Source organism: Oryctolagus cuniculus, chromosome 19 (genome assembly GCF_051225735.1).
Source record: "Oryctolagus cuniculus isolate XC-2025 breed Fujian yellow rabbit chromosome 19, ASM5122573v1, whole genome shotgun sequence".
Lineage (NCBI taxonomy): Eukaryota > Metazoa > Chordata > Mammalia > Lagomorpha > Leporidae > Oryctolagus > Oryctolagus cuniculus.
In genome coordinates this window covers 7652276-7666485 of record NC_142885.1, presented here as the reverse complement: position 1 = coordinate 7666485, position 14210 = coordinate 7652276, and the positions used below count along the sequence as shown (strand labels likewise).

The window sequence follows — 14210 nt, the reverse complement described above, 5'->3', positions numbered from 1 at the left end:
CTGCGCCAGGCCAAAATCAGTTCAGTCCAGGTCTCACATGTAGGTGGGTGGCAGAGATCCGACGACTCGAGCCATCATCTGCTGCCGCCCAGGGTGCACTTCAGCAGGAAGCTGGATCAGAAGGAGGGTGATTCAATCTCTGGCACTCAGACACGGAGGCAGGCGGCCGGGGCCGGGGATCAGCCTGCACACACAACACCTGCCCCACAGTCCATCTTCTGACACGCAGGTCAGGAGGCACCTGGTTTCTCCCTGGCGCTCTGCGTGAGGGGCGGAGGGCAGGGGCTCTGAACTCTACCCTTCTGTGTCCCTACAACCCAGACCAGAGCCCGGCACACAGCATGCTCCGCCAACATCTCCTCAATGCGTGGGAGAGGAAAGAAAACACATTTGAGCATTCTAAACACCTCCCCCAAATCAAAGTGGGGAGCAACCACTTTCCCAAGGGAAGCCCCACCCTGGCCTTGCAATTAACCACCTAATAGCAAGGGACTTGGGGGTAAATCTGTAATTTCAAATGCTTATTGGGCTTTAAATAAATTTTACTGCTGCATTACTCTATTAAAGTAGCCAAAGACATTAATGTGGGAAAGTAGTATTTTATTCTTTAAGTAACAAAAATCTAACTGGTGCAATCGGTTCTACTTCAGGAGACGGGAGTCTGAACTACTCTCAAATTCACTTGCGGTTACCTGGTTCTCGGAACACATCTCTCCGGAGACAGACAACAGGTCAGTTCTCCCCCCCACCCCAAAGATTTATTTATTTACTTGAAATCAGAGTTACACAGAGAGAGAAGGAGAGACAGAGAGAGGTCTTCCATCCGCTGGTTCACTCCCCAGTTGGCTGCAATGGCCGGAGCTAAGGCGATCCGAAGCCAGGAGCCAGGAGCCAGGAGCTTCTTCTGGGTCTCCCATGCAGGTGCAGGGGCCCAAGGACTTGGGCCATCTTCTACTGCTTTCCCAGGCCACAGCAGAGAGCTGCATCGGAAGTGGAACAGCTGGGACTCGAACCAGTGCCCATATAGGATGCCTGCACTGCAGGTGGCGGCTTCACCTGCTACTCCACAGTGCTAGCCCCGCCAGTTCTACCAACAGACACAACACAAGCCAGAGATGTCGCCTAAGCTTTTCTGGGCAGGCTAGTGCAGTCATTAAGATGCCACCTGGGAGGCCAACGCTGTGACATCCAGAGAAAGCCGCCGCCTGCAATGCTGGCATCCCATATGGGTGCTGGGTTCAGACCCGACTACTTCACTTCCGATCCAGTGCCCGGGAAAAGCAGCAGAAGACGGCCCAAGTGTTTGGGCCCCTGAACCCACGTGGGAGACCTGCAGGGAGCTCCTGGCTCCTGGCTCCTGGCTTCATCCTGGCCCAGTCCCAGCTATTGCGGTCATCTGGGAAGTGACCAGCAGGTCGAAGAGCCCTTTGTCTCTCCCTCCTGTAACTCTTTTGAGTAAATAAATAAATCTTTAAAAAAAGAGCATGTAAAAAATTTTAAAACAAAAAAAGGATGCCACTTGGGACCCCTGCAGCCCATAATGAGAGTAACTCAGTTTGAGTCCCAGTTCCACTTCTGATCCAATTCTGCCAACACGCACGCTTGGAGCAGCAGTGAGGGCTCAAGGAATCGAGTCCCCGCTCATCAAGTCAGTGACTCGCACTGAGTTCTGGGTTCCTGGCTTCGGTCTGCGCCGGCCCGGTCCCAGCTGCCGTGGGCTTAATTTTAAGGGAGTGAAGCAGCAGAGGGAAGATCTGTCTCTCTCTTTCAAACAAAATGAAAATAAATTTTAAAAACTTTAAAAAGCCTTTGACTTCAGAAAGAGGTGAGATTACTTAATATCCTTTTAAAAATTCCTAGCAGCAATTCAAAATCATAAAAAAAGAAAAACAGGTAAATGTGACTTCAGTAATCTGCACTAGGGCCCTGATACACCCGATATAGTTACCATTTCAGTGTGCAATCAACAGTAAAGAAACCACTGGCACTGCGTGTTTCCTTGGTACTCAGCCCACAGCGCCCCTCCCCCCCACCTCCCCACGCTGAGCACTCACCCCAGCCACGCTCCCAGGGCTCAGCAGCCCCCACGGCCGAGCCACGACGCTTCCAGCAGCGATGGCCTTCGCCACGGGGCAGGCAGCAGGGAGGTCAGGAAGGGCCCCAGCGGTCAGGGCTGCCCGTCAGCCAAGAGCCAAGGCCACACCAGCCCCAGCAGCAGCCAGGCCCCCAGGGGCCAGGGCCAGGGCTCACGCCCTCCCCGCCCTGAGGGTGCTGGCATCACCGTCCAGCCCAGCATGCCCTGTGCACCCCTGCTTTTCCACAGGGAAGGGACACGCTACTGCTCGCTGGACACACAGCGCCTGAGCCGGGCCTGGCGCGTGGGGCTCACGGAGGGAGGCACTGTCCCTACAAAAGACCGGCTCTAAACTGGAGGAAGCACTGACACACAGCCCCACCCCCACCCCACCCCCACCCCCACCCCCCAGTATAAGGTGCACAGAAGAAAACCAGGCCACAGGGCAAACGTGTCCCCTGGCTGGTGACTGTGTGCCCATAGGCAGGACAACAACCCAAGAAGACAGAGGACAACCAGAAAGCTTGGTCCTGAGCACACAGACCCGGGCCTCAGTTTTCTAATCTGTAAAATGGAGCCACTGCCCCCGCCCACACAAGGCTGTCCCAAAGACTCACAAACGCCAGACCTTTCCCTTCCCGCTGGCGAGCCTGAGCACTCCTGGATTCTGCAGAAGGCCCCCCACCAGGGAGCGCCAGCAGCCGCCCCCCTCACAGCACTACTCGGGGAACACCCTGCGCTCCAGGACACAGCCTCAGCACCCCCACTCTGGAGCCGGGTGATGGAGCTGCAGAAAGTGCTGTGTGGTCGGAGGTTCAGACTGAGCAGGGGTCACTGGGCTCTGCTCTTGGTCACCCCAGCCACAGCCAGGCCTCCCTGCAGCTCCGACCCACCTCTCGGGCAGCGCCCCTCCGTCCTCCCGGTCCCTGCTCCCGACACCCTAACTCTGCACCCCCTGCAGAGCCTCCCCAGATGCCACTGAGTGCCCACACACAGCACCCAGACCGCAGCCTTTAGTTCAAGGAGCTGAAAACACCTACCACTCACAGAGCATGTCCGTGCTCGGCAGGGTCACTCATCACCGTATTTAAAGGCCAGGTAGTCCCACGGGGTGGCCGGCACTGTCCCCTTTCTGAGGTCAGCAAGGCACCGAAGCCCCCTGCAGTACTTCCTCTGCTGCATCTGACGCCTTCCCTGCAAGACGTCCCGCCCCATTGCTCTCTCAGGAGCGCCGGTCATCACGCACATGACCGCCACCCCCGTCACAGGCGGGCAGTGCAGCTCGCCCAGCGGAGCTGAGCTACTCTCACAAACATTCCAAGACGAAGTGCTTTTAAAAACTCCTTGGCAGACCCACCTACAAGGAGTTACTTGAGTGCAGAAATATTCTGTTCTTTCTACCAGTGGGAAGACGTCATCCCTGGGTGTCACCACCACGGGCACGACAGCAGAGGGCAATGGTTAGAGCCCGGCTGACGATCAGCTAACCACCGGGGAAGGCGGCCTCTCAACTGAGGCCACGGCCACTCACCGCAAAGCCCAGGACTGCTGCCTTCTCTGTCTTTCTGAGCAGGTGCGGGGCAGGCAGGGCTCAGTGTGTCCAGGGGACAGCCCTGCGGGGCCGATGCCACCTGATTGCTCCTGCCACGCAGTCTGCACAAACTGAGCCCAGAGAAGCTGGGCTCAGTGCCCGCCAGCGGCCATGGTAGGTGTCAGCCCTCGCTGTCGGACAGGACGCTGCCCCACACTCAAGCGTGACCACAGCTGGAGGAACCCTGGCTCAGTGGCCGTACTCTGACACGAGGCTGGTGACACCAGGCCAAGGCCCAGGACAAAGGGCACAGAGGCCACCTCCTGGTGGCGGCTACCAGCCAACAGCACCTTGACGCGTAGGAGGTCACCATTAACAGCAACAGGCTTCACCGTCTTCCCCATTTCTAAGTGCACTACACATTCACACTCCACACCTGCCCGTGCAAAGCTGAACCCGAGCCCACCAAACAGCCCCTGCGCGCCCTGCTCCCAGCCCCCGGAACCGCCCCGAGTCGGCCTGCTCTGATCCCACACAGGACCCAGCATCACGGAGGGTTTGTCCTCTGGTGATGAGCTCACTGCGCTGTGCACCCACCCTGCAGTATGCGTCAGAATGCCCTCCCTCTTCAGCCTCCGTCTGCACGCCCTGTTCACCCTTTCACCTACTGCGGACACGGGGCCCCGGGGAGCAGCACTGCTGCCGCCCAGCGGTCAAGCCTGTTCAAGCTCTTCTCTTGGGGCTGGCGCTGTGGCGCGTGGGTTAGGGCCCCTGCCTGCAGTGACACCATCCCTTGTAGGCACTGCTCCACTTCCGATCAGGCTCTCTGCTGTGACCTGGGAGAGCAGTGGAGGACGGCCCAAGTCCTGGGGCCCCAGCACCTGCTTGGGGGACCCAGCGGGAAGCTCCTGGCTCTGGATCAGCTCAGCTCTGGCTGTTGTGGTCATCTGGGGAGTGAACCAGCAGACGGAGGACCTCTCTCTCTGGCTCTGTCTTTCAAATAAGTAAAATAAAAAAAATTTTTTAAGGAAAAAAACCAGACTCTCACTTCTGCTGGGCACACCCCCTCAAGTGGAACTCCCGGATCCTAAGTTATTTTCATTCTTGATTTTCTGAGAACAAAGATGTCCCTGCTGAGCCAGTGTCCCCAGGGGGGTACGCTCCTGACAGGGGCAGAGATCTTCCCTAGGGCTCGGCCTGCAGACAGGAGCAGCTGCCCCGCGTGACGTGGGTGAACCACACACTGCGCCTGCCTCACTCAGAGGATGAAATCCACCCAGTTAATATCCTTAGTACTGAGGTAGCGCACTAAAGTGCTGAGCTCCAAAGTGCTGGGGGGAGATTTTTCACAACTGTGAAGTTGACAAACACACGCATTTATTTTACTTTCATAAAAGTGATGTCTACAATGACAAAGTCCGAGGAGCAGCTATAATCTCGTCAGCACTGGGTCAGCTACGGGAACGTAGAGGCGTTCTGTGTGGATTCAGTGTTTCTTTAGAACAGAGCTTCAGTTTAAAAATAAATGACAGCAGAGCCCTAAACAAAACCCACCTCCCAAAGCCGAGCAGAAGCAAGCAGTGAGCTGTGTCGCAGGGTCTTCTGCCATTTCAGGGAGAGACCAACAACACCGTCTCTTAATAAAACTGCCAGGCAAAGGAGGAGAATGGCGAACCCCATGCACAGAGAGGGTGCGCGTTCAGGGAGGTGCTGCTTCCTGCCGCGGGTCTGCCACGCCCACGCACAAGGACAGGTTTCACCTGTGAGGTGTGACGGGCATCAGGCACCACTAAACGGCTCGGAGGAGGGGCCTCTGACAAGCAACCTGCCCGTCACACGGCCGGACCTCGGGAATCACCTACCCCAGTGTGGCTCAGAGTTGGACTGAAGGGAAGCTATTTTCAGTCACGATGACTACTATAGGATTGTAACTCGAAGCCCCATCTCACAGAGACAATCCAAATACAATATGCAACAAAACTGTGGGAAACCCCGCCGAGAACTTGTCCTGTGGCAGCAAACACAGGTGCGTGTCTCACTGTGCGGCAGTGGGCACCCGCGGGGCACCCTCTGAGACGGGACAGGGTGGGAGTGGCCAGAGAAGCAGGGGCTGAACTCCAGCTTCCCTCAGGGACGGGGAGGGCTCTATGAGGTCCCAGCTGTTCTGAGGCAGGGTTAAAATATGGATAATCTTGAGATTTTGCTAGGTTAAATACGTGTGCTGTAAACACACACAGAACTAGGAGACAAGATCTAAAATTCAAACTGATGAGGGGACATGGAAACAAGAAAAATGAACCAAGAATCCAAAGCAAGTAAAAAAGAAAAAAATAATTAAACAAGGAAGAAAAACAGCAGCAAAGTAGGTAGAAAAAATTCAAAGTATCTCGCCAATTACGATACATGTAAGCGGACTATATATTCCATTTTAGGTGACCAAGACCATCAGATGAATTTTAGCAACAAGCTATTTCCAAGAGATATAACTAGTTTCCGTTAAAAAAAAAAAAAACTTTATCTTAATGATTTTCACCTTAAAGAAAGCCCCTTCGTAATAATAAAAGGTTCAAATTAGAAGTTATACCAACTGTGATTTTGTACCCCTTACACAAGCTACCAAAACACTCAGAATCACAAGGAAAAATCCCTAATTGCAGCGGGAGACCGATGTTCCTCAGTAACTCAAAGAAAACGGATTCAGCCCTCCGTGCTCTGCCCCTCCCTCCCCTCAACGGAGCAGGACGCAGACTTGACCAAGTTCACAACCTGACCTGGAAGCTGCTTTAGGGCACCCCATGGAATGACACCAGGATACACGTGTTCTGCCAGCACCCGTGGACGCAGAAGCCACCGAGCGCAGCCCACAGGAGGACAAACGCAGCCCGGGACAGAGCTGCAGCAGCCGCGGCCACCTGCAAGGCGAGTGAGGGCGCCTCGGCCACTCTGGGCCGCGGGGACCAAGGCTCATGGGGCATCAGACGCTGCGAGCTCATGTGTGAAGTTAGTGTTAATTAATCTTTCTCTACAGTTAACCACCTCTGCCAGAGAGAGAAATATTCACATCACATTTGGGAAATAAAGCAAAAATTCACAATGTTTGCTGCGCTTTCTATCTTATTAGCAGCAGACAGGGTGTGAAGGGACGAGGGATGCAGCCGGGCACCCCCACTTTTCTGTGGAAGGAAATCCTCATGTTCTGAAATGCGAAGAAATCAATTAACCTCGATTAACATCTTACTGCTCCTTGTGGAAAAGAACTGTGTGCTACAAATGGGCTTTAAAAAGACGACAGGGGGAGACGATAGTTACAGGAACACTTCAGTAGAAATTACTAGAATCAGTCACAAAACTGCACAGAGAACCCCTTTCCAGCCGTCTAAGTCTCCATAAGCAAGATCATCACTGGGAAGAAACAAGGCCACTTGTTTTAAGGTGATAAAGTGAACTAACTCTAACAATACCAATGCTACGCACAGATCGCGGGTGCCTGGGTGAGACCTGTGGGGCTCCCTCCCAGACTGTGGCGCTCAGGAGGGGCGCCTGCCCCAGCTCAGGCTCTGCCGTGTACCTGGTCCACGGCATTTTCTTCGTCTCCCTGGGTCTGCATGAGTGTGAGCACACACACAGCCTAGTCCCTGACTCGGGGCTTCTCAGAATTAAACGTGGCACCGCAGAACCACGGCTCAGCACACAGACTGGAGTGTAATAAAACGTATCTAAGCGTCGGTTCACCGCCGAGTTCTTCACCAGGCACAGACAGGAAAGCAGTCCCTCCCCCACCCTGCCTCGTGGCAACTTTTCCACCACCGCAACCCGCATTTCTGCCAGGAACTTACCAAGTCACAGAACTCAAACACCAGAAGATAGGGAATGGCTTCCACACACTGTCCAACACACTGAAGAACATTGGGATGCTGGAGAACGCTGGTGAAGAGAAAAGTCACAGCACTGTTAGTCAGCAACCACGCCAGGAAACCCTCCACACGCGCTAACATGCACAGCAGTCCACGCAGGACAAATCACAGATCACATGAAGAGTACACTTAACAGGTGCATACTAGGCTATCTGATGACTACGTAACTCAGGGCCAACCAGGTAAATAGCTTCACAAGTTAAAAAAGAACTCCAAACATGAGAATCTTGACCTGTAGTAAGTCAGATTCACAGAGAGGATCTCGAGACACTACGTAACAGACGGCTGACTGGACACACAGTCGGTGAGCACTGCTTCCCCACAGGCTAGCTGGCTTACACTATGTGCAAACTCTTTTTGGAAAACATTTTGCCCAAAAGAAAATGAAGTTAAATAAAAGATGTGCCCCAAACAGCTTTTACTCTTTCTTTAAATAAAGTTTCATTTTGAAACAATCATGAAAGACAAAACTGAAAGCCTGGAGTGTCCCTCACCCAGGGTCCTGCCCTGGTCGCCTCTGCCACAGTCACACCAGGGCGTGGTCCTGCCATGGAGGGCACGTGGGGTCTGGTGTCATATCCTGATTTCATAGATTCTTTGGAATTTTCTACATAAAACACCATGTCAATCTGCAAATCAAGACTTGTTTTCCCTTGGTGAAAGCACTCCGTCACCAAGTCACAGTGGCATGCCGGTTTTCTGTGTGTCGACATCAAGTTGAGGAAGTGTGGCCATGTGTCTGCTCTTTCCGCTGTTCCTCCTTTTTTCTTCAGAAAACTTCGGCATTCTTTTAGGATGGATTTGCTGTGATAATTCTCAAGTTCTCCTTCATCTAAGGATGCTTGGACATCCCCTTCATCCTTGCAGGATATTTTACCCGAGAAAAGTTCTCTTCTTTAGCATCTTACCCTGCCCCGCCCTTCTGGCCTCCAGGGTCCCCAGGAAGGAATCCGCTGTCATTCAAACTGCATTCCCCTACAGCTAAGGGACTCTCTCGCTGCTCCAAGATTTCCCTGCTTGTCTTTAGTTCTCAGAAGTTGGGTTTATCCTGCGTGGGTTTGCTCGGTTTCTCCACCGAGTGTGTAGGCTCTGTCTCTCCACCTCTGGGAGATTCCCAGCCACTCCCCTGAGCGCTCCTCTCTGTCTGCCCGCACTCTAGGACACTGGGGCCACGGACGTCCGCTCGCTTCTGGGAGCTCCCCGTGTTCGCGAGGATCTCTTCGTGCTCCCCGAGCCCATCTTCCCCCTGCTGCTCAAGCTGCACAGTATCTACTGTTCTGTCTTTAACTTCACGGCCCTTCCTTGGTCCTTTCCATTCTGCTGTGGGACCCACTGACTGAGGTTTCTATCTCAGTTACTAGATTTCCGGTTCTAAAACTTGCACTTACATGTTCTTCAGGTCTCCTACTTCTTCAGAGACTTCGTATGTTTTTCATCTGCAAGCGTGCTGCTCACTGAGCTGCTTTCAGGCTGGTGATTTTAAAGTCCTGGCCAGAGAATCCCAACCCCGCTGTCACCTCGGTGCTGGTGATGCTGCCCCTCTCATCAAGACGTGTTCTCCTGGTTCTTGGAGCAGTGGTGGTCAGTGGAAATCTGGATCCTGTGAGTCTTAGGAGGTTGCGGTTCTGACTTACTCACCCGCGTCACAGGAATAGATCCCAGGTGGTTTAAACACCTGCTGTCCAGACCCGGGCTGTGCTCAGAGAACACACGTCAAGGGGTACTTACTAGTAGGGCTCTCCGCTTTTCAGGAAAGTATCTTGTTCCTTTGCGCTTGCGCTGGCTTTTAACTCCTTCACTATCACTCTCGCTACACTGGTGCCCGTGTAGATCTCTCCCAGGAGCACCTAAAACCAAAGACAAGTTTTTCATGTCATCCATCAACAGCAGTAAAGAAGTCTTTCACTTGCCAAGCAACGCCACGAGGTCAACAAGGTACATAACAGGTCAGTGGCCTGCTAGTGCCTCACATATCAAACTCAAAAACAGGCTTGGAAAACGCCAACTTGTCCCTCAGTTAAAGAGCCCTTTTAAACCATTCGTTACATACTTAACAGCGTTCGTATATTTTAACATATTTCTTTTCCATTTATTCTAAAATATATTTCACTTTCATGGAAATTATCCATGACACCACAGAAGAGCGATTTGTTCAAGTTCGGCTCAAACGTAACTCAGATGTCCTCAGAAACACTCAAGCTAAGCTTTGTTACTGACAGAAGAAAGTGAACCGACAGTGTGCAAACAAATTTCCGCTGCACTGAGACTCTGAAAAAATCCATGGTATTCCACTGACACCAAGCCTTTTATCCTCCGTGAAAACTTCAGCCAAAACATCCCACTGGGATGAACAGACCACAAAATGAGAAATGAGCCGCCTCATGGCAATCAGCTATAAGGGAAATACTAAATCGCTTCGGATAATGCAAAAGCAGTTTCAAAATCCAACATTTAAGATGAAAACCAAGAAGTAAAGGTCCTTATTTCACTAGAGAATGATCAAAACTAAAAACCTTCCTTTTAAAGTTTCCTAAAACAGGCCCATTTTAGTGCCCTGGAAATACAGTAAGACCTTGCGGACTCCAGCTGTTTATCAGGAATGGAAGGGCAGAAAAGCAGAGAACGAGAAATGCGGTGATTAACTCAATCTTATTTTTTGTTTTAAATAACCAGCCTGTGGTGATAAACGCGGCAAGCACAGAACACCCACTTCAGCAAGCGGGAGAGGAACGGCCGGGCCCTGTCTCCACCACGGCCGTGAGGGCCTGGTGCTCGGCCCCTCAGCCTCTCAGTCCTTCTGCCTCCCTGCCAGGCACCTTCCCTGGGACCTCAGCAACCACTGCCCTGGGGCCAACCCTTGCCCATCATTCTCTGGGGCCCCAAACCCTGAATTCTGACTCATCTGCCGCCCTTTGTTTCCTCCAGTCAACCCCTCCAACATTCCAACCACTGGCGGTACCACTTTCCCGCCTACCTCACCCCACTACATGGGAATAAAAGTATATTTTGGTCCAAAAACAAAACAAACAAAAAAACTTTGAAATCCATGCATATGTGGAAACCTACAAAAAAAAATCCATGGGAAATATGTACTATGAAAATCTATGTGTGGATCTCAAAAAAAATTTTACACCAAAATAAATTTATATTAAATTTCATTTTTCCATGAACCTTTTAAAATACCCTTGGATTAGCTTAGCCAAACTTGAGGGCTGGCCAGCTTCAACCAGCAGTGCTAGCAGTGGGGAAGAGCCCAGACTCAGCATGGCGAATCCCTTGTCAGGCAGGCAGGGGCCTCAGCACTGCCCACCACGTCCCTGCTGCTGCACTCTCCCAGACCACTCATCCACCCCTTCTCCCGGGCAAACTCCCCACACGGCCTTCTAGCCTTCCCTTCAAGTGAGGAATCAGCCTCTCACTCACCGACAACTTCCTCTGACACCAGCGGAGGCACCTGCTTCTGCTCCCATTTGAAGACACGACACTGCCGCGGCCCCCAAGACCAACTCCTCCACCCTCGCCATCAACCCCATCCCCTTGCTCCTCTGGTTACCGCCCACACCCACGGGCAGGCCTCCTCCTCCATCACGTATGAAGCTGCAGACACCTGTGGGACCGCCCGGGCTCAGTTCTTAGCTCTGCTCCTGATTCCAGCTTCCTGCCAATGCGCGCCCCAAGAAGCAGCCGTTGGTGGCTCAAGTACTTGGGTCCCTGCCACCCATGTGAGAGACCAGACTGGGTTCCAGACTCCAGCCTGGTCAAGCCCTGGTTAATTCAGGCATGTGAGGAATGAACCAACAGATGGAAATGTCCCCCCCCCCCTCTCTCTCGAACCCATTTCACGTAGAGATGCCACTACCATCCCCTCCCCAGCCCAACAGCACACGGATCTCATGCTGCCCCCCCCCCCAGCCTCTCCAGTCTGCCTCTGACCTGCTGAGCAGCAGCCTTCGCTGCAGCTGACCTCCCTGACACCCCCCCACCCCCCCACCCCTGGCCACGGGGCTTCCAGCTCGATCCTCAGACCCCTCCCTGTCCTCCACCTTGACACTCTCCAGACTCGTAGTTTAAATGCCATCTGCTGGCTGGCACTGTGGCTCACTAGGCTAATCCTCCACCTAGCAGCGCCGGCACACCGGGTTCTAGTCCTGGCGGGGCGCCGGATTCTGTCCCGGTTGCCCCTCTTCCAGGCCAGCTCTCTGCTGTGGCCTGGGAGTGCAGTGGAGGATAGCCCAAGTGCTTGGGCCCTGCACCCCATGGGAGACCAGGAGAAGCACCTGGCTCCTGCCTTTGGATCAACGCGGCGCGCCAGCCACGGCGGCCATTGGAGGGTGAACCAACGGCAAAAGGAAGACCTTTCTCTCTGTCTCTCTCTCTCACTATCCACTCTGCCTGTCAAAAAATAAAAAAAAGCCATCTGCACGCTCTCTGGCCTGGAATCCCTCTTGAATGCTTGGCTGGTATTTCCTGTTGCCTGCCTGACATCTAAGATGGCTAAGAGCCTTAGCTGTCTCACGCTCACGCAGCCAAATGGGACCGCCTGGCTTCCTCCTCCAAGCCTGCTTCCCTGCCGTCTCTCTCCCACACTTAGGCTGAAGGCGACTCCGCCCTTCCAGTTCATAAGACCGTAAACTGTCATTCGAGCCTCTTCTTCCAGACTCCACACCTGGTCCTATCCCACACCAGGCGTGCTCACACCGCCTCCTGGCAGGTGCACGCCTGCCCAGGCCCTGCCTGGGTGCTCGTGGCAGGCTTCTAACCCACCTCCTTGCTCTCACCTGGCCCTCCACAGCGAAACCACCACAGCAGTTCTCAGACTGCGTCACTTTTCTCAGCCTCCAGAGAGAGTATTTCTGCACTTCATCCCTGGTCCGAGTCTCGTCGTGCCCTGTGTCACCGGGCTCACTACACGCCTCTGATCCCGCTTCCCCAACACACCTCTTACGTCCAACTCTGATCACTGGCTGCTCCGCTTCCAGCACTGCACAAGGCCTGCGAACTCACCCAGCTTCCCGGCACCAAGAACAACACTGGGTGCTTAAAGAGGTTTTACTACATGGCTTAGAAGCCCTGCTAAGTAACAGAGCTTGGACGAACGAAAGAGGAAGAACTACCAGGCCAGCAAAAACGCAAAGACAAGCGGCGTGAGGCAGCTGGCCGCCCTGCAGGTTTAACTGCAACCGCCATGCTCACAGCACCTCCACCTCTCAGTTAGGGACCTCTCACAGGCGAGTGCTGCGGCTAGCCACTTCAGTTAGGGACCTCTCACAGGCGAGTGCTGTGGCTAGCCACTTCAGTTAGGGACCTCTCACAGGCAAGTGCCGCGGGCTAGCCACTTGCTAGTTCTTGCCTTCTGGACCACGCCAGGTGAAAAGACCGACCAAGCTCTGTTAACACTGGGCCGTGACGAAGAGGGCATCTGCTGTGGACTTCAGTACAGGAAGACTGCCTGCACCTATAGCTCTCGGCTGGTTTAGAAGCTTTGACAGGGAAGAGAGGGAAAGAGGGGGAAAAGAAGAAAATCATTTAGCGTGAGGAGGGTAAAGAGCACTTGAGTTCTAAACCTCTCTTCTCTTCTTGCTGTTCTTAGCCCAACAATGGGAAAATTTTCTGATAAAAACTTTTCTGAACGCACCTTGCCATGGTTTAAACATTCGTACCCCGCCCCAAACTCCTGCACCAGCATGATGGAAAGGGGGTGTGTCGCTGGGAGGGATGGGATTCCAGGCCGTCTGAAGAGGGAGCTGCTTGAGGCACCACCTATGCACCTGAGTGGGCCTTCACCCGCGTGACCCTGGCCTTCCACCTGGTCCATGGAATTCTGCCACTGCAGCCTCCATGGAGTAAGACCAGGCTCTCGGAACACTACACATCCAGGAACGAGGACCTCGCAGGCCCCTGTGGCTGCAGGGGAGTGGGGAGGCGCACTGCCCGGCACAGTGTCCACAGAGAATGCACGACGTCACGTGCTACAGCTCTTACCCAGCCTTAAAGTCAACAGTATGATTAGGAGGGTTTTTACCTTTCCAAACCATCCGTTTCCGATCTCCTGTATGTAGTTGAGACTGTGGCGGGCTATTTGAGACTTCAAGCCTTCTGTAGAGAAAAGAACATGATGAAAAATCAAGTATTTGTGGCTACAACGCGTAACCTGTAAAACACAAACACTACTTAAGGTAGAAATAAACACATAAACCACTGTCTTCCACAGCGAGTTTGCAGTTTTGAAACTGGTGACATTCTGCTCGAGTACTCTACTCTGATTCTTCAGATTCGTGTCCCGCTTTCCGGTCTAAGCCGGTTACTCCAGGGTGGGCACACCAGCGAGTGGGCCAACGTCTACACAACGGAATTTCCAGAAGAGACAGAAAGAGGCAGAAAAAAACACCAGGAGACGTGACAGTAGGAATGTCCCCAGACCTGCTGAAGGACATACATCTACACGTACAGAAGGCTCGGCAAACTCAAGTAAGAGACCCCTGAAAGTGGTCAGAGCGGGGCTCACCACGAGGGACGGCTCCTCACAAACCTCAAGACGCCAGAGCAGAAGGGCTGACGCACCTGCTGGGTGCCGAAAGGAAACACCTGAGAACCAAGACGCTCCATGAGGCACGACTGAAGGTGGCATCAGACACCATCAGGGAAACCAAGGCTTGGGGCTGCTGCCGGCGGGTCTGCCCCGCAGTAAACA

General features: G+C 53.5%; 1 protein-coding gene across 2 annotated transcripts in view; it reads right to left on the bottom strand.

Moving 5' to 3' along the window:
• Positions 1-14210, bottom strand: part of LMTK2 (lemur tail kinase 2) — an 89848-nt gene that overhangs the window by 36815 nt on the left and 38823 nt on the right. For both annotated transcript variants that reach the window (XM_089320925.1, XM_051839024.3), the window contains exons 4-6: positions 13542-13615; positions 9248-9366; positions 7442-7529 (exon numbers count right to left, since the gene is read on the bottom strand). In XM_089320925.1, coding sequence (XP_089177051.1) covers positions 7442-7529; positions 9248-9366; positions 13542-13615 — 281 coding nt within the window. The remainder of the gene's footprint in view (positions 1-7441; positions 7530-9247; positions 9367-13541; positions 13616-14210) is intronic.